Genomic DNA, 15,012 nt, shown 5'->3' on the forward strand with positions numbered 1-15,012 from the left:
CCATTCTGCTCCTATGATGCTGCTTGGCCTGCTGTGTTCATCCAGCTCTGCACCTTGTTGTCTCGGATTCTCCAGCATCTGCAGTTCCTACTATCTCTGATTCATTTATACTCGTTCAGTACATTTTAAGTTTGGATTCAATTGGAGATTTGTTTACTTAAAGTATCAATTTGAAGTTATTTGCTAATTTATTACTCTTTTGAAAAATAACAGTATCAGTAGATAAAACAGAAATTATTTATGACCAGAAAACCTACTTAACAGGACTGATGTAATGTATTTTGTAAAGTTCTAATTTAACCTTTCCATTAAAAGTCAAATTTCACTTGAATAATAAGTCCTTATTTAAACTGCAACCATTTTCTCTTTTTTGACAATTTCTGTTCTTTTGTCATTAAAAAATGGATTTTACATAAACCTGTTTTACATAGTCTGTTGCCTCTGATCTCAAGTTTAAGTTGCAGAAAGACACTGGAGAACTGCAGCAAAATTTATAAATAAAAACAGAAAGCTGCTGGCATCTGACCGCAGCTCTTGGGTGAGTTTTTTTTATCTCTTGAGATCTTAACTTCTGGAGAACACTTGCTGCTGGCTAGTTGATTGTCTGATACTCACTTAATATGGCAAGGTTTCTCCGACAGAAGCAATGAGGGTCTCTCACCAGCTGTTAGTTAGCTGGTGAGTCCCCTTTCGCCTGGATAGAATTCCACCCAATGTTTTGGATCTGTAACTTTTCTTCAGATCTGCAACTTCCACAGTATTTTGCTTTTGCAATTGTTAAGTCATTCAGAAAGGACATTTCAGCAGTCAGTAAAACACATTAAAACAAGCTGAACAATTTTCACTGCAAATGTAAAGACAGCTCAAATGATCACAATTTCCTACTGAATCTTGAGATATTTTTGACAACTTATGAAATACCACGCAGTTATGAATAAACCATGACTTCTAAAGGATAAGAAATTGAGTTGTAATAATGTTTTAAAATCTTAACCTTGTCAAGAAAATAAAGATCTGTATATCTCATGAAACCTGACTGTGTCTTTTTGGGTATAAGAATGGGTAAGTAGATTTCAGCCAGCCTACCTATACAACCACCAATCTACTTTGGTTTATATGGACCTTTATTCAGCGTTTGTGGAATGTACTCGGCCAACAGTAACCAATTACTGTGTGTCATTAGGAACTGCATGTCAAAAATAATCCATTGATTTTGGAGTACTTTGAGATGCTTCAGGATGTAATGAATTACTTTTGCAAAGCTTTAATTCTTGGGATGTGTACAGTTCTAGCATGGCTATATTTATTGTCCATCCCTGGTGTCCCTTATGTTAACGTCAACCCACTTGAAGTGGAGTTGTGTGTAGACCTGATTGGGTACATATGTCTGATACTTTTTTTTTGGGAGGATGTCAGTAAGCCCCTTGTGTTTTTATCACAATTTGGCAGGCTTTGTGGTTATTGTCTGATGTTAGCTTACAAATTGACTTGGAAGTTTCTCCTTTTTCCAAATTCCAATAAAGAAATTAAATTTACTATCTTAAATAGCAAATTGAGATGGATGAAATGATATTAAATACTACAAAGACACAACCATAAAATGATTTGGACTGAACTTGAAGGGCTGATCTGAGAAATTTTAGGGAGCAATTTATATGAACTTTTTCCAGCTTGGAGACCGCCAGAATGCGTGCAAGTTTTTTGAGATGGGACTTTAAGAAGATCTGCATGTTTTTCTTTCCTTTTAGTTCTGTTTCTTTTATTTCTCCTGTTTTTTTTAATTCTGGTTTTGTAACCAAGATGGTGCTGGTGAATGGTGACTTTGTACATTTTTCGCTGTACTCTTGTATCCCTATACTTGAGAACATCATCGTCATCATAAAATCCCTACAGTGTGGAAGCAGGTGCTTTGGCCCAACAAGTCCACACCAATCCTCAGAGCATCCCACCCACACCCATTCCCCACCCACCACAACCCACCAAATAAACATGTGACAATAAAATCTAATTCTCTAAAGTAGTGCTTTTAAAAAAAAAAAAAAAAATTAGGAATATATTTTAAAAAATAAACTAACACATGGTTGAGGATGCACTCTACTCTCTGCTCTTTTGATGGGCTTTATTTGTTTGCTTTTAAAGAATATTGTCCTATTAGAATTCTACCCTGAATTCAATGTTTTTTCTTCGTATAGATCAAGAAAACCAGCTCGTGGCCTTGATTCCTTATAGCGATCAGAGATTGAGACCAAGGCGAACGTATGTTCTTTTAAAACATTTAAGAAATAATAGAGCAAATGTTATGCATAGTTGTCATATGTTTTTTGCACATCGGTTAAAATTCAGTTTTGGTCAGCAGTTTGGCGAGTAGAAATGTAAAAGTTGGTCCTGCATTGTCTTTTGAGGTCATGCTTTCTAGCTAATTTCCATAATTTAAGGACAGTGTTTATGTTCCACCAATGTACTGATACATGAAGACTACAATTATTGCGTGCCTGGAGCATGAAGTTGACATTCACTCTGCCAGTGGTGCTCATACAGCTGACGTGTTATACTCATAGCTTCCCTTGACTATCCATCCAGCTCACCGTTCTGTCCAACTGTGAGAAAACCACAATCTTAAACTGTGATAGATGGCTGACAGAGTAAGATCGTAAAACATTTAAGATTACATCAGCTATAATTTGAAAAAGAAACATTTTATTAGTTCTGCAATTAAATAGCTTTAAATTGCTCAATGGTTTGGGTGGTCTAATCTTTCCAGGCAGCTACTTGTGACATTTCTGGCAGTGATGTCGATGTCACAGGCACTGCAGTTCCTGAGTGAGTGCGCCACCTGCAGTTGTGGTGGTAGCAAACACGGCCTTAAGGAAAATTCTTTTCGATTGGATTTCTGAATTTGCACATTTGTCAGCAAAACGTAATGACTTATCTCGCAGTAAGTGCCTGAATACCATCACATGATCCTGGCTGTGAATTGAAGTCAAAAGATCTTGTCAATTTTCTTAAACTCCTTCAAAAATGAAGGAGATATTTTAAACTGGAGAACACTTGTGCGGATGCCAGTTACATAAACTTCCAAAAGTCATGCCATTCTCGTTTGTGTAGTGAGTGTTGCTAATTCTTCCTGCATGGGGAATTATTGCTGACAATTTAGGCATAATTTGGTGTGTTGTTTTTTTTTAATTTACTTGTGGGACTTGGGTGTTGCTGGCTGGCTAGCATTTATTGTCTGACCTTAGTTGCCCTTGAAGGTGGTGGTGAGCTGCCTTCATGAACTGCTGCAGTCCACATGCTGTAGGTTGACCCACAATGCCCTTAGGGTGAAAACTTCCAGGATTTCAACCCAATGACAGTGAAAGAATGGTGATATATTTCCAACTCGGTGGTGAGTTGAATGGAAATGGTCATGGGTTTGGAGTGTGCTGTCTAAGGATTTTGGCAAATTTCTCTAGTGCATCTTGTAGATAGAAGTAGTCTGTATACTGGGCATCAGTGGTGAAGGGAGTGGATGCTTGAGGATGTTATGCTAATCAAGTCGGTTGCTTTGTCGTGGATGGTGTCGAGCTTCTTGAGTGTTTGTTGGAGTTGTACCCATCCAGGCAAGTGGGGAGTATTTCATCACACTCCTGACTTGTGCCTTGGAGATGGTCAAAGGGTTTTGAGGAGACAGGAGGTGAGTTACTTGTTGCAGTATTCCTTGCCTCTGAACTGTTCTTATAGCTACTGTTTTTATAAGCGGCTTCAGTACAATTTCTGGTCAGTTGTAACCCCAGGATAGTGGCGAATTCAGTGATTCCATGAAATATCAAAGGTCAGTGGTTAGATTGTGTCTCTCATTGGAGATGGTCATTGCCTGGCATTTGTGTGGTGCATGTGTTACTTGCCACTTGTCAGCCCAAGTCTGGATATTGTCATATCTTGAACATGGACTGCTTCAGTATCTCAGGACTCTCAAATGGTGCTGAACATTGCGCAATCATCAGCAAACATCACCACGTTTAACCTTGTGATGAGGAGAAAGTCATTGATGAAGCAGCTGAAGATGGTTGGGCCGAGGAGACTACGCTCAGAACTCCTGCAGAGATATCCTGGAGCTGAGATGAGGTGAACTCCAACAACCACAACCATCTTCCTATGCAACAGGTATGACTCCCAATCAGTAGAGAGTTTGTCTCCTGATAGCTGTTGACTCTAGTTTCTGAGAATCAAACATTAAATTGAAACCAATTAATTTTGCTGCAGATTTGATCAAGATAAACCATCCCAGAAGATGAATTTCACCTTGGAAACTAATAAAGCAAAACATTATATGGAATTCACATTTTCTATGGAAGGGATTGAGATTACCTGAGTTGTATGCTGACAACTTGTTATGCATTCATTTAGTCATGAAAACTAGTTGGAGAATCTTGAACTGTGTGATATAGTTACAGTGTAAGGAGACATTCTTTTAGAACTGGGATACAAAGGAATCTCTCTTCCAAGAGTGTAATGAATGTCTGGAATTCTCTACCCTAGACAGTTGTAGAGGTTAGATTACTGAATGTATCTAGAATATCGGGCAGTTCAGGGTTATGTGGAGGTAGTGCATAATAGGATTTGAGGCCTGGCAGATTCACCATGATCTTATTGAATGGTGATTCAGGCTTGATGGGCAGAATGACCTCCTGCTGTTCCTCTTATTTATTTATTATTTATGTCTTATGAAATTTGTTCTGCCTAGAACACAACCCTGTGTAACTCCTGTAGTATTGTCTTGTGGCTGAGATAATTGAACTTGAACTTGAACTTGAACTACCATACCATCTCCCTTTGTACTAAATGATGCTGTTTTGTGCTTGCTAAATGATAGTCCTTTATAATATATGTTACAGATTCTCAGGTTTTCTGAATCGGATATCTGACAATTATTTACAATATTCACTATTTACAAGGCTACAATATCAAGGACTTCCACATACAGTCCGGATTCAGTGCTTATTAATGTTACTGTCCATTACACACATGGTTGGTTGACTACACTGACTCCATTGTACAGAGAGAATAACTGAAGGTGAGGCGATTACATTAATACCAGAAAGTCATCTGTCATTGTGTCATCTAACTGTCTTCAAGGTACAGACCAGTCTTGTCTGGAATCTATGCCATAACACAGCATCCCTCCTCCCTTTGAAGGAAAACCCTTTTGCAATAACATGTACAAGGATGCATATATATAATTTTTCTCTCTTCTGCTAGTGTCTTAGAACGTAGCACATAGAACAGTACAGCACAGTACAGGCACTTCGGCCCACAATGTTGTGCTAAACTTTTACCCTAATCCTAAGGTCTATCTAACCTCCACCCCTACCTTATACTATCATCCATATGCCTATCTAATAGCTGCTTAAATGCCCCTAATGAGGCCAACTCCACTACCCTCTCCGGCAATGCATTCCACGCCCTGACCACTCTGAGTAAAGAACCTACCTCTGACATCTTCCCTATATCTACCTCCACTCACTTTAAAACTATGCCCCCTCGTAATAGCTACCTCCACCCTAGGAAAAAGTCTCTGGCTGTCCACTCTATCTACACCTCTGATCATGTTGTACACTTCTATCAAGTCACCTCTCATCCCTTCATCGCTCTAAAGAGAAAAGCCCTAGCGCTCTCAACCTTTCCTCATAAGACCTTCCCTCCATTCTAGGCAACATCCCGGTAAATCTCCTTTGCACTTTTTCCAATGCTTCCACATCTTTCCTGTTATGAGGCAACCAGAACTGGACACAATACTCCAGATGTGGCTGAACTAGGCTTTTGTATAGCTGGAGCATAACTTCATGGCTCTTGAACTCAATCCCTCTATTAATGAAAGCTAACACACCATACGCCTTCTTAACAACTCTATCCACCTGGGTGGCAGCTTTCAAGGAACTGTGGACATGAACCCTGAGATCCCTCTGCTCCTCCACACTGCCAAGAATCTTTCCGTTAACCCTGTACTCTGCTTTCAAGTTTGTCCTACCAAAATTAATCACCTCACCCTTTCAGGGTTAAACTCCATCTCCCACTTCTCAGCCCAGCTCTGCATCCTATCAATGTCCCTTTGTAACCTAGAACAGCCCCCCACACTATCCACAACTCGACCCACCTTCCGTATCGTCCGCGAACTTTCTAATCCATCCTTCCACTCCTTCATCCAAATCAGTTACAAATATCACAAATAGAAGAGGACCCAGAACAGATCCTTGTGGTACACCACTCGTAACTGAGCACCATGTTGAATATTTTCCGTCCACTACCACCCTTTGTCTTCTAAGGGTCAGCCAATTCTGAATCCAATCTGCCACATTTCCCCCATCCCATGCCTCCTTACCTTCTGCATGAGCCTACTATGGGGAACCTTATCAAATGCCTTACTTAAATCCATGTATACCACATCCACTGCTCTACCTTCATCCATGTGTTTGGTCACCTCTTCAAAGAATTCAATAAGGTTTGTGAGGCATGATCTACCCCTCACATGGTTGGACGTATGACATGATATCCTGATCGATGCCCTCCATAATGTTGGGCCAGTATATAAATTCATGCACGAACCTTTTGAATTTTCTGCACCCACGTGACCTATATGAATATGGTCTAGTGTATCTTGACGTAGAGCTTGCAGAGTTAAGACTTGTTTGCTATTTGAAGATTAAATTGTGGGCAAGCCTTTATTTATCTGTAAATGGCCAGAGAGAACATAGCACCTTGGGCATCTGTTGGATGCATGCAGGCCACAGCTGGTTGATCTTTTTGAGCTGTTGCTGCTGGTCATCATGACATCACTTACTAGATTTGTTCTGCTTGGCTGTCACCAGAATGATTGGGTTCGATGCTAAGACTATCTTCCATGGTGATTCAGTGTTGTGCACTTTTAGGCCAACTTTATTTTTTCAGTTTAGGCATTTTTTTGTCTTTTATTTCGGTAGGATCAGCTCTAATACCAGTTGATGAGTAGGTTGAACTGAAGAACTTGAGTTGTCTCATGTTTAAGTGACATTTTTAGTGTTTAAAAAGAAGTCCATGTTCCTTTGATACTGTCAAAAATGGATGAAATTTTGTGTCTGTTATCTGCTGATTTGTTAAAAGACTTTTCTTTAAACAACTGATATTGAGACAGAACATTAAATATGTTCCAACCTATAGATAATGTTTGCTTTCTATCCTTTGCCCTTTAAAATACTGGTGTAAAAATCTGTATTGCAGTGTAGTTTTGTTTTGTGCTTTTGATGGCTTCTCAACTCTTGTTTGTAAATAGTACGTTGCTGCTACTTTACAAAAGTGTCTTGATTTCCTCAACTTTCTGTCTTCTTATGCTTCGAATTTTGCAACCAAGGTATCTGCTTTTTTTGATATTTTCCACAAAACACCATACACACAGCAGGAAGCTTACATTTCAATCTCTCAAAAATGCTCTGAGCCAAATACTGTGTACTTCAGTATTGTAATCCTACTGTTGCTACCACAGTCCCATTTTGTAGTTTACTACATGTTAGTCCACACAACACATACCATTAATAGTTCGGTTCTGTGAGTGAGCTATATGAAGTTTATTTACCACACTAACAATTCACATTGCTGTGATGTCACAATCCAGGTCACTTTTGTCAAAACGTATATGATGGACAAAAAAGATTTCCTAGGGTATTTTTAAGCAGTTTGTGTGAATTCAGTGACCAGATTGGGATCACAGGGTAACAGGTACTACAGGTTGTTTAATGCTTTAATGAGACCATGTTTAATATATAATCGATTTATACATGGATGCTTGGAACAAAGAATGGCACAGTTACATACTGAAGGATATACAGCACAAGCAATTTGGTTGATTGGTGATAGATTGAACACGTCAGACGATACAGAGCATTAATTTGATTTACTCCACTTGACCACCACAACATCTTGTGTGCTTTTTTTTTAAATGTATTTAAACTCTTTTATGTCTTGCAGGAAACTGTATGTAACCTCATCAGTGGTCCTTTGTTTGCTACTTTCTGGACTAGCAGTATTTTTTCTCTTCCCACGATCTATTGATGTGAGTTACGTTGGTGTGAAGTCCATTTATGTCAGTTATGACCAAATCCACCGGGTTGTTTATCTCAACATCACGGTAAGCCCTGAACTGCTAAGTTGGTAAAATCTGATTAACAATTTTTTAAAGGACATATACAGTGTATGTAGTTCCATGGTGTGTTTTATTATGCTCTTCCTTGTAATTATTTAAATGACAAGACATATCTTAACTCTTTCACTTAATGTCAAGAAAAGGTGCTCTTGATCACGTTGTTACAGCTTGCATTTAAATTTCAAATGCCTTGTTAGATAATGGAGATTTAATATTTAGAATGTTTTTAAAAAGATTTTTCCTCTCCTAATTCTTTTTTACAACAGGGTAGCCTTCTTTGTTTCCTCATTGCAAGAAAATGTTAGTCCATCCTTTCGTACTATTGGTTGGAAGAATGAGCTGTTGATCACTGCCGTTCCTTTGTTTTTAAACAGATCTTCCCTTTGACTTTGGTTGGGAATGCTCCAGTGCTATGAATATCTAGATTATGGCTTTGTTATGTTCAAGAGCAACTATGTTGTCTCGGGTTTCTTCCAAAGTTGATGTAACCCATTTCGTTTGTCAATAATTTACCGCATGACCAATCTGGTTGTTTTGCTGCAGTTAGCTGGACTGATATTTGATTCAAAATGTGTTGCTTGTTAGCACTCCTCACTGTTGCAAAGAAGTAATTGGCACCAGCATCATTCGAGGGTTTCTACATAATTTTTAAACTTCCATATCCAAACTGAACTAGTATTTCACAAAAGCTAGCCCACCCAATCCCTTTCCAAATCTGTATTCTCCTTAATCCCAAGGGAAAAAAAGGTGTGGGAGAATATTGTAAAGAATTTCTGACATAGAATTTAGTTGTTCACTGTGAAATAAACAACTTATTGGTTGGTACTAGCCTTCAATCATAATTATCTTTGTTATTCATGTTGGACAGTTCACTGTTTATGTACTCTTTGTATAGTTCTGCCAGGTTGTATTTGGTGGTCTGTGAAACCTTTGTTTAAGGAGGGAACAACATAGGAATTTTCTGGGATTTGTGGCTTGATTGGTATCTACAAAGACAGAGTTTTTATTAAAATATTATTAATATTTTAGTGTCACCCTTGGAGTTACTTAGTTCCCTGAGTGTTGTTGAAATTATTGCGCCATTATGTCTAGTACTGAGATTAAAGTTGCTTTCCCCTTACATCAAAGGTAATGAAATCACAATGAAGAATGGTAGCACTGGGTTGACTATTTCTTTTCCTAAGCTAAGAAACAATGAATCTTGCAAGAGCTTCAGACGAGACAGTAAATTTCAGACTTGCCATGTTGGCATCAGGGCAATTTGTTAAGACACAGAAGTTACGTTTAACGAAAGAAAATGGTCAAATCTAGTTAAAATGCACCTTGCTTCCCACTGATTCTAGCAGCTACTGTAGGCTCGTCGCTTCCTTTTACCCTTTGTGCAAGAAACCTCCAAGTCTATGCTTTTTATCCCTGCAACCAGGCTGCCTCGTGTTCTGATGTTCTTATCACATTTTGATCATCTTATTTCATCTATCTAGATGTTTTCCAATCACCCTGTTTAGGTATATTATTACACACCTCTGGAGCAGGTAGGACTTGAGCCTAAAGCTCCTGATCCAGAGATAAGAATGTAACTACTGTATCATCAGAGTCCTTGTTTCACTCTATCTGTAATTAAACATTAACTCGCCAGTTGTGGTGACAACCTAAAGAGAGATCCATAGACAGCCCATTGTTAACTTTGACAAGTTATGTTTACCTAACAAGCCATTCCTTGTGTCTCTCTGCTTCTCATTCCCACTCCCATGTAGGCAGCCCATTCCAATTCCAAGTACTGTGATTAAAGATATGGAATTTAAAATATGATTGTGTGGAAAGTTGAAACTGAGGTTTAAAGGCTAATAGATTTCAGTAACAGAAGTGCAAAGTTGTAAGTTTTGTATATTTTAAGGATATATTGAAGTGAAGTTGGTTTTGATACTGTTGTTTTGTCCTTTGCAGAGCACTTTAAATATTACCAATAACAACTTCTATTCAGTAAATGTTGCAAACATTAGTGCTCAAGTGCAGTTTTCAAAAACAGTTATTGGGAAATCACGGATAAGCAATATTACAAAAATTGGACCTCTCGATATGAAACAGGTAATCTTCAGTAAAACTTTTCTTTTTACAGTTTTCTTGATCATATTCTATCCTTTTGAAACAAAAGAGAGAAATTTTAGTTGATTTGCTTTACCATTTCCCTAAAATGTGTCGTAAATTTGTTAGTGGAAAAAAATTTCCAATAATCTGCAGTGCATGTTACAAATGGCAATTCCTTTTTTAGGTCAGTCAAGGTGCTGGCTGTCCTTTCTCTGTTGAAACATTTTTATACATGCTGCTTTATATTGGAAGAACGCTATATTAATTACATTTGGTGAGTTGGAATCAGTTGCTCCTTTCAGAATCTACTGGCATCTGACAATGGCACAGGAAACCATTCATCTGTGGGGAGCTGGCACGGTGGCTCAGTGGTTAGCACTGCTGCCTCTCACAGCACCAGGCACCCGGGTTTGACTCCAACCTTGGGCAACTGTTTGTGTGGAGTTTATATGTTCTCCCCGTGTCTGCGTGGGTTTCTGCCAGGTGCTCCGGTTTCCTCCCACAGTCCAAAGATGTGCAGGCTAGGTGGATTGGCCATGTTAAATTGCCCATTGTGTTCGGGATTGTGAAGATTAGGTGTGTTAGCTATGGGAAATGCAGGGTTATGGGGGGGATGGATCTGGGTGGGGTGCTGTTCAGAGGGTTGGTATGGACTTGTTAGGCCAAAGGGCCTGTTTCCACATTGTAGGGATTCTGTGAATGTAATGGAGGAGAGGACAGATTGAGGTGCTTTGTCAGTTTTCTTTGATTCACCATCTTTTCCCAAATTTGATCCCTTGGATCCACTATTTTTTTAAAACTCTTTCAACTTCCTTAATTGTGAAATTTGCTGGAACACTGGACCCAGCCCAGTTCAGCTATAGACTGTCCGAATAATAGATCCCACTTTCCCTAGGACTGTTTCTGGTAGCTCTTTGACAACTTTTTGTAATGCAATGCATCTTGTAGATTGTACACACTGCTGCTACTGAGCATCGATGGTGGAGGGAGTGGGTGTTTGTGGATGTGGTCCCAATCATACTGGCTGCTTTGTTCTGTTCAATGTCAAGCTTCTTGAGTTTTTTTGGAGCTGCATTCGTCCATGCAAGTGGGGACTGTTCCATCAGACTCCTGACTTATGCCGTTGTAGACAATGAATGGTCTTTGGGGAGTCATAAGGTGAGTATTTGCTGCAGTATTCCTGGTCTCTGTCCTGCCCTTGTAATGCTACTAGAATTCTGTGGAGCTACAGTTAATCCAGTGGTAATCCCAGGGCCAACTCGAAACTAACCAACTTGAGAACAGGCCATCTTCGGTTGGCTATTATGCATGAGAAAGAAATAATTTTAGTTTGAAAGACTCCTCGGGAATGAGTGACCACAATATGATAGAATTCTTCATCAAATGGAGAGTGAGGTTGTTGATTCTGAGCCTAGAGTCCTGAATCTTAATAAGGGAAACTATGATGATATGAGGTGTGCATTGGCTGTGATCGATTGAGAAATGTTGCTGAAAGGAATGACAGTGGATAGGCAATGGCAGACATTCAAACAGCAAGTGGGTGAACTACAAAAATTGTTTATTCCTGTCTAGCAGGAGAGTGCAAGAGAACAGTGGCCAAACTATGGCTTACTAAAGTCTTATGTCAGATGCAAAAAAAGAGGCCTATGAATTGGCAAGGCAAAAAAAAAGACCAGTAAACTGGGAACAGTTTAGAAGGCAGCAAAGGAGGACCAAGGGAAAGATTTAAGAAGGGGAAAATGGAGTGAGATTAAGCTGACAAGGAAGATAAGAACTGACTGTGTAAAAGTTTCTATAGGTATTCAAGAAAAAGAAATTGGTGAAAACGAATGTCGATTCCTTGCAGTCAGAAATGGGGTCATTTACAATGGGCAACAAAGAAATGGCTGACGAACTAAATTCATACTTTGCTTCTGCCTTTACAGGAGATCACAGCATACCAGAATTATTGGAAACATATGGTTTTGTGAGAGGGAGGAACTAAAGCAAATCTTTATTAGTAGAGAAATGGTTGAAGAAATTGATGGGATTAAAGGCTGACAAATCCTCAGGGCCAAATCTACATAACCGAATACTTAAGTGGCCGTAGAAGTAGTGGATTTTTGATGGTCATCTTCCGAGATTCTTTAGACTGTGGATCAGTTCCTACAGATTGGAGGGCAGCTAATGTAACCCACCTTTTAAAAAGGGAGGTAGAGAGAAAACAAAATTAAAGACCAGTGAGTCTGATGTCAGTCATGGTGAAGGTGCTAGAGTCCATTATCAAGGATTTTATACCAGAGGTCTTCAAAAACAATGCAAGAATCAGACACAGTCAACATTGAATTACAAAAGGGAAATCATGCTTGACAAATCTACTCGAGTTTCTTGACGATGTAACTGGTAGAGTTGATGAAGCCAGTGGATGTGGTTTATTTGGTCTTCCGGAATGCTGTGGACAGAGTCCCACTCGAGATTAATGTGCAAAATTAAAGTGCATGGGTTCGGGTTAGTGTATTGAGATGGACAGAAAATTGGTTAGCAGACACGAAACAAAAAGATGGAATATATGTCATTTTCTGAATGGTAGGCAGTGTCTAGTGGGGTAACGCAGCAATTGGTACTAGGAACTCCAGCCATTCGCAATATATGTTCATGATTTAGGTGATGGAAATAGATGTTATATCTCCAAAATTTGGAGATGACACAAAGCTGGGTGGAAAGGTGAGTTGTGAGGAAGATGTAGAGATAATGCAGTGAGATTTGGACAAGCTGAGTCCTGGTTATGTCATGCAAGTGGGACAGGTAATATCTTGGAATGGTGGTGTCTGCACACTGTGTAAGTTATGATTCCCTGAGTATGTAATTTCCAGTGCCTAGGTCAATGCCAGGTGGCTGGTCCAGTTTCATTTTTGTTGAGACTTCATAGCAGTCGATACAACTAAATGGTTTGCTAGGCCATTTCAAAGGGTTCTTGAAAGTAGAGTACGTTGCTGTGGGTCATATTTGCATGTAAGCCAGAGCAGGTGAGGATGGCAATTTCCCTTTGCTGAAGGGCATTAGTCAACTACATGGGTTTTTACAACAATTCTTAGTTCCAAATATTTATGTAATTCAGATTCCACCATGTACCATGGCATGACTCGATTCCGGATCAGCATGTTTGCTGAGTTTCTGGATTAAAAATCTAGTTATAGAACCACTAGGCCATCGCCTCCCCAACATAAAACTGTATTTCATTTATGCAGGGCATTGGTGAGACCACATCTAGAATACCGTGTAAGGTATTGATCTGTTTATTTAGTACAGGTTGTAAATGCATTTAAATCAGTTCAGAAAAGGTTTGGTAGATGAATAAAAACCAAAATAACTGCAGATGCTGTAAATCAGGAACAAAAACAAAGTTGCTAGAAAAGCTCAGCAGGTCTAGCAGCATCTGTGAAGAAAAAAATCAGAGTTAACATTTTGGGTCTGGTGACCCTTCCTCAGAACCTCACTCTTTCTTCTTGCCCATTGACATTAGTTTCACTGTCAGTCCTGGTATTAGATGAGTTCTGAGGAAGGGTTACCGGACCTGAAACTTTAACTCTGATTTTTTTTTTCTTCACCGATGCTGCCAGACCTGAGCTTTTCCATCAACTTTGTTTTTGTTTACTAGATAAATACTTGGAGTAGGTGTGTTATTTTCTGAGGGAATGTTGGACAGATTTGGAATTTATTCACTGAAATTTCAAAAGTAAGTGGAAACTTGATTGAAACATACAAGATCCTTTGGGGGGGCTTAGCAGGGTAGACGTGGGAAGGATATCCCCTCTCAGGAGAATCTAGAATTAACATAGTAGGTTACCCATTCAAGACAGAAGAGGCAAATGTTTTCCTCTTCATGTCATGCATCTTTGGAACTCTGTTCTTCAAAAGTGGTGGAAATTAGAGTCTTTAAATATCTCTAAGGAAGCGGTGGATATTTCTTGTGAAGAGAGGAGGTAACACATGATCAGGACTAGGTGGGAATATGAAAGTAATGTTACAATCAAATCCACGATGTTCTCAAATGGTGGGCAAGCTCAAAGGGTTAAATGGCCCACTCCTGCTGTAACTCGTAAGGTTGTTAAAATAATCTTCTAATTTGAATGTTTGTTTTCATGTTATGTTAGAATACTTTTCCTTTTGCATCAAACCTTGTGTCGAAGAGTTTTATCCTACATCGTTATGTTTTTTGAATAATTTACTTTCTTTTGCAGATTGACTATTCTGTTCATACTGTAATAGGAGACCAAATGAGCTACATGTAGTAAGTAGCATTTCTCACAAATTATCACAAGAACGTTTTCATGTCAAATTATTTCAAGTGAAAGTGATTACGTAATTTGCCAAAAAAAATTAGACTTGCGCAAGTTCTGAAAACTGCAAACTTGCACTGATACAGGCAAAGTTCACAAGTGACTAAGTGCATCATAAAGAAAATTCAGAGATAGTAATAACTGCAGATGCTGGATTCAGATAACACAGTGGAAGCTGGAGGAACACAGCAGGCCAGGCAGCATCAGAGGAGCAGGAAAGATGATATTTCGGGTCAGGATCCTTTTTTTTGAGTCCTGAGATAATGAAACAGTCCACGTTCAAGATATGGACAATACCCAGGCTTGGGCTGACAAATGGCAAGTAACATGTGCACCACACAAATGCCAGGCAACAACCATCTCCAATAAGAGACACAATCTAACCACTGACCTTTGATATTTAATGGAGTTATCATCACTGAATTCCTGACTATCCTGGCGTTACAACTTACCAGA

At 39.1% G+C, this 15,012-nt stretch overlaps 1 protein-coding gene across 4 annotated transcripts in view; it reads left to right on the forward strand.

Moving 5' to 3' along the window:
- tmem106bb (transmembrane protein 106Bb) overlaps positions 1 to 15,012 on the forward strand; it is a 34,688-nt gene that overhangs the window by 10,640 nt on the left and 9,036 nt on the right. For 2 of the 4 annotated variants that reach the window (XM_048610737.1, XM_020512888.2), the window contains exons 3-6: positions 2,193 to 2,256; positions 7,978 to 8,137; positions 10,097 to 10,237; positions 14,458 to 14,507. In XM_048610737.1, coding sequence (XP_048466694.1) covers positions 2,193 to 2,256; positions 7,978 to 8,137; positions 10,097 to 10,237; positions 14,458 to 14,507 — 415 coding nt within the window. The remainder of the gene's footprint in view (positions 1 to 2,192; positions 2,257 to 7,977; positions 8,138 to 10,096; positions 10,238 to 14,457; positions 14,508 to 15,012) is intronic. The other 2 variants (XM_048610763.1, XM_048610755.1) reach the window with 1 other exon arrangement.

This window comes from Rhincodon typus, chromosome 2 (genome assembly GCF_021869965.1).
Source record: "Rhincodon typus isolate 14 chromosome 2, sRhiTyp1.1, whole genome shotgun sequence".
NCBI classification, from domain to species: Eukaryota; Metazoa; Chordata; class Chondrichthyes; order Orectolobiformes; family Rhincodontidae; genus Rhincodon; species Rhincodon typus.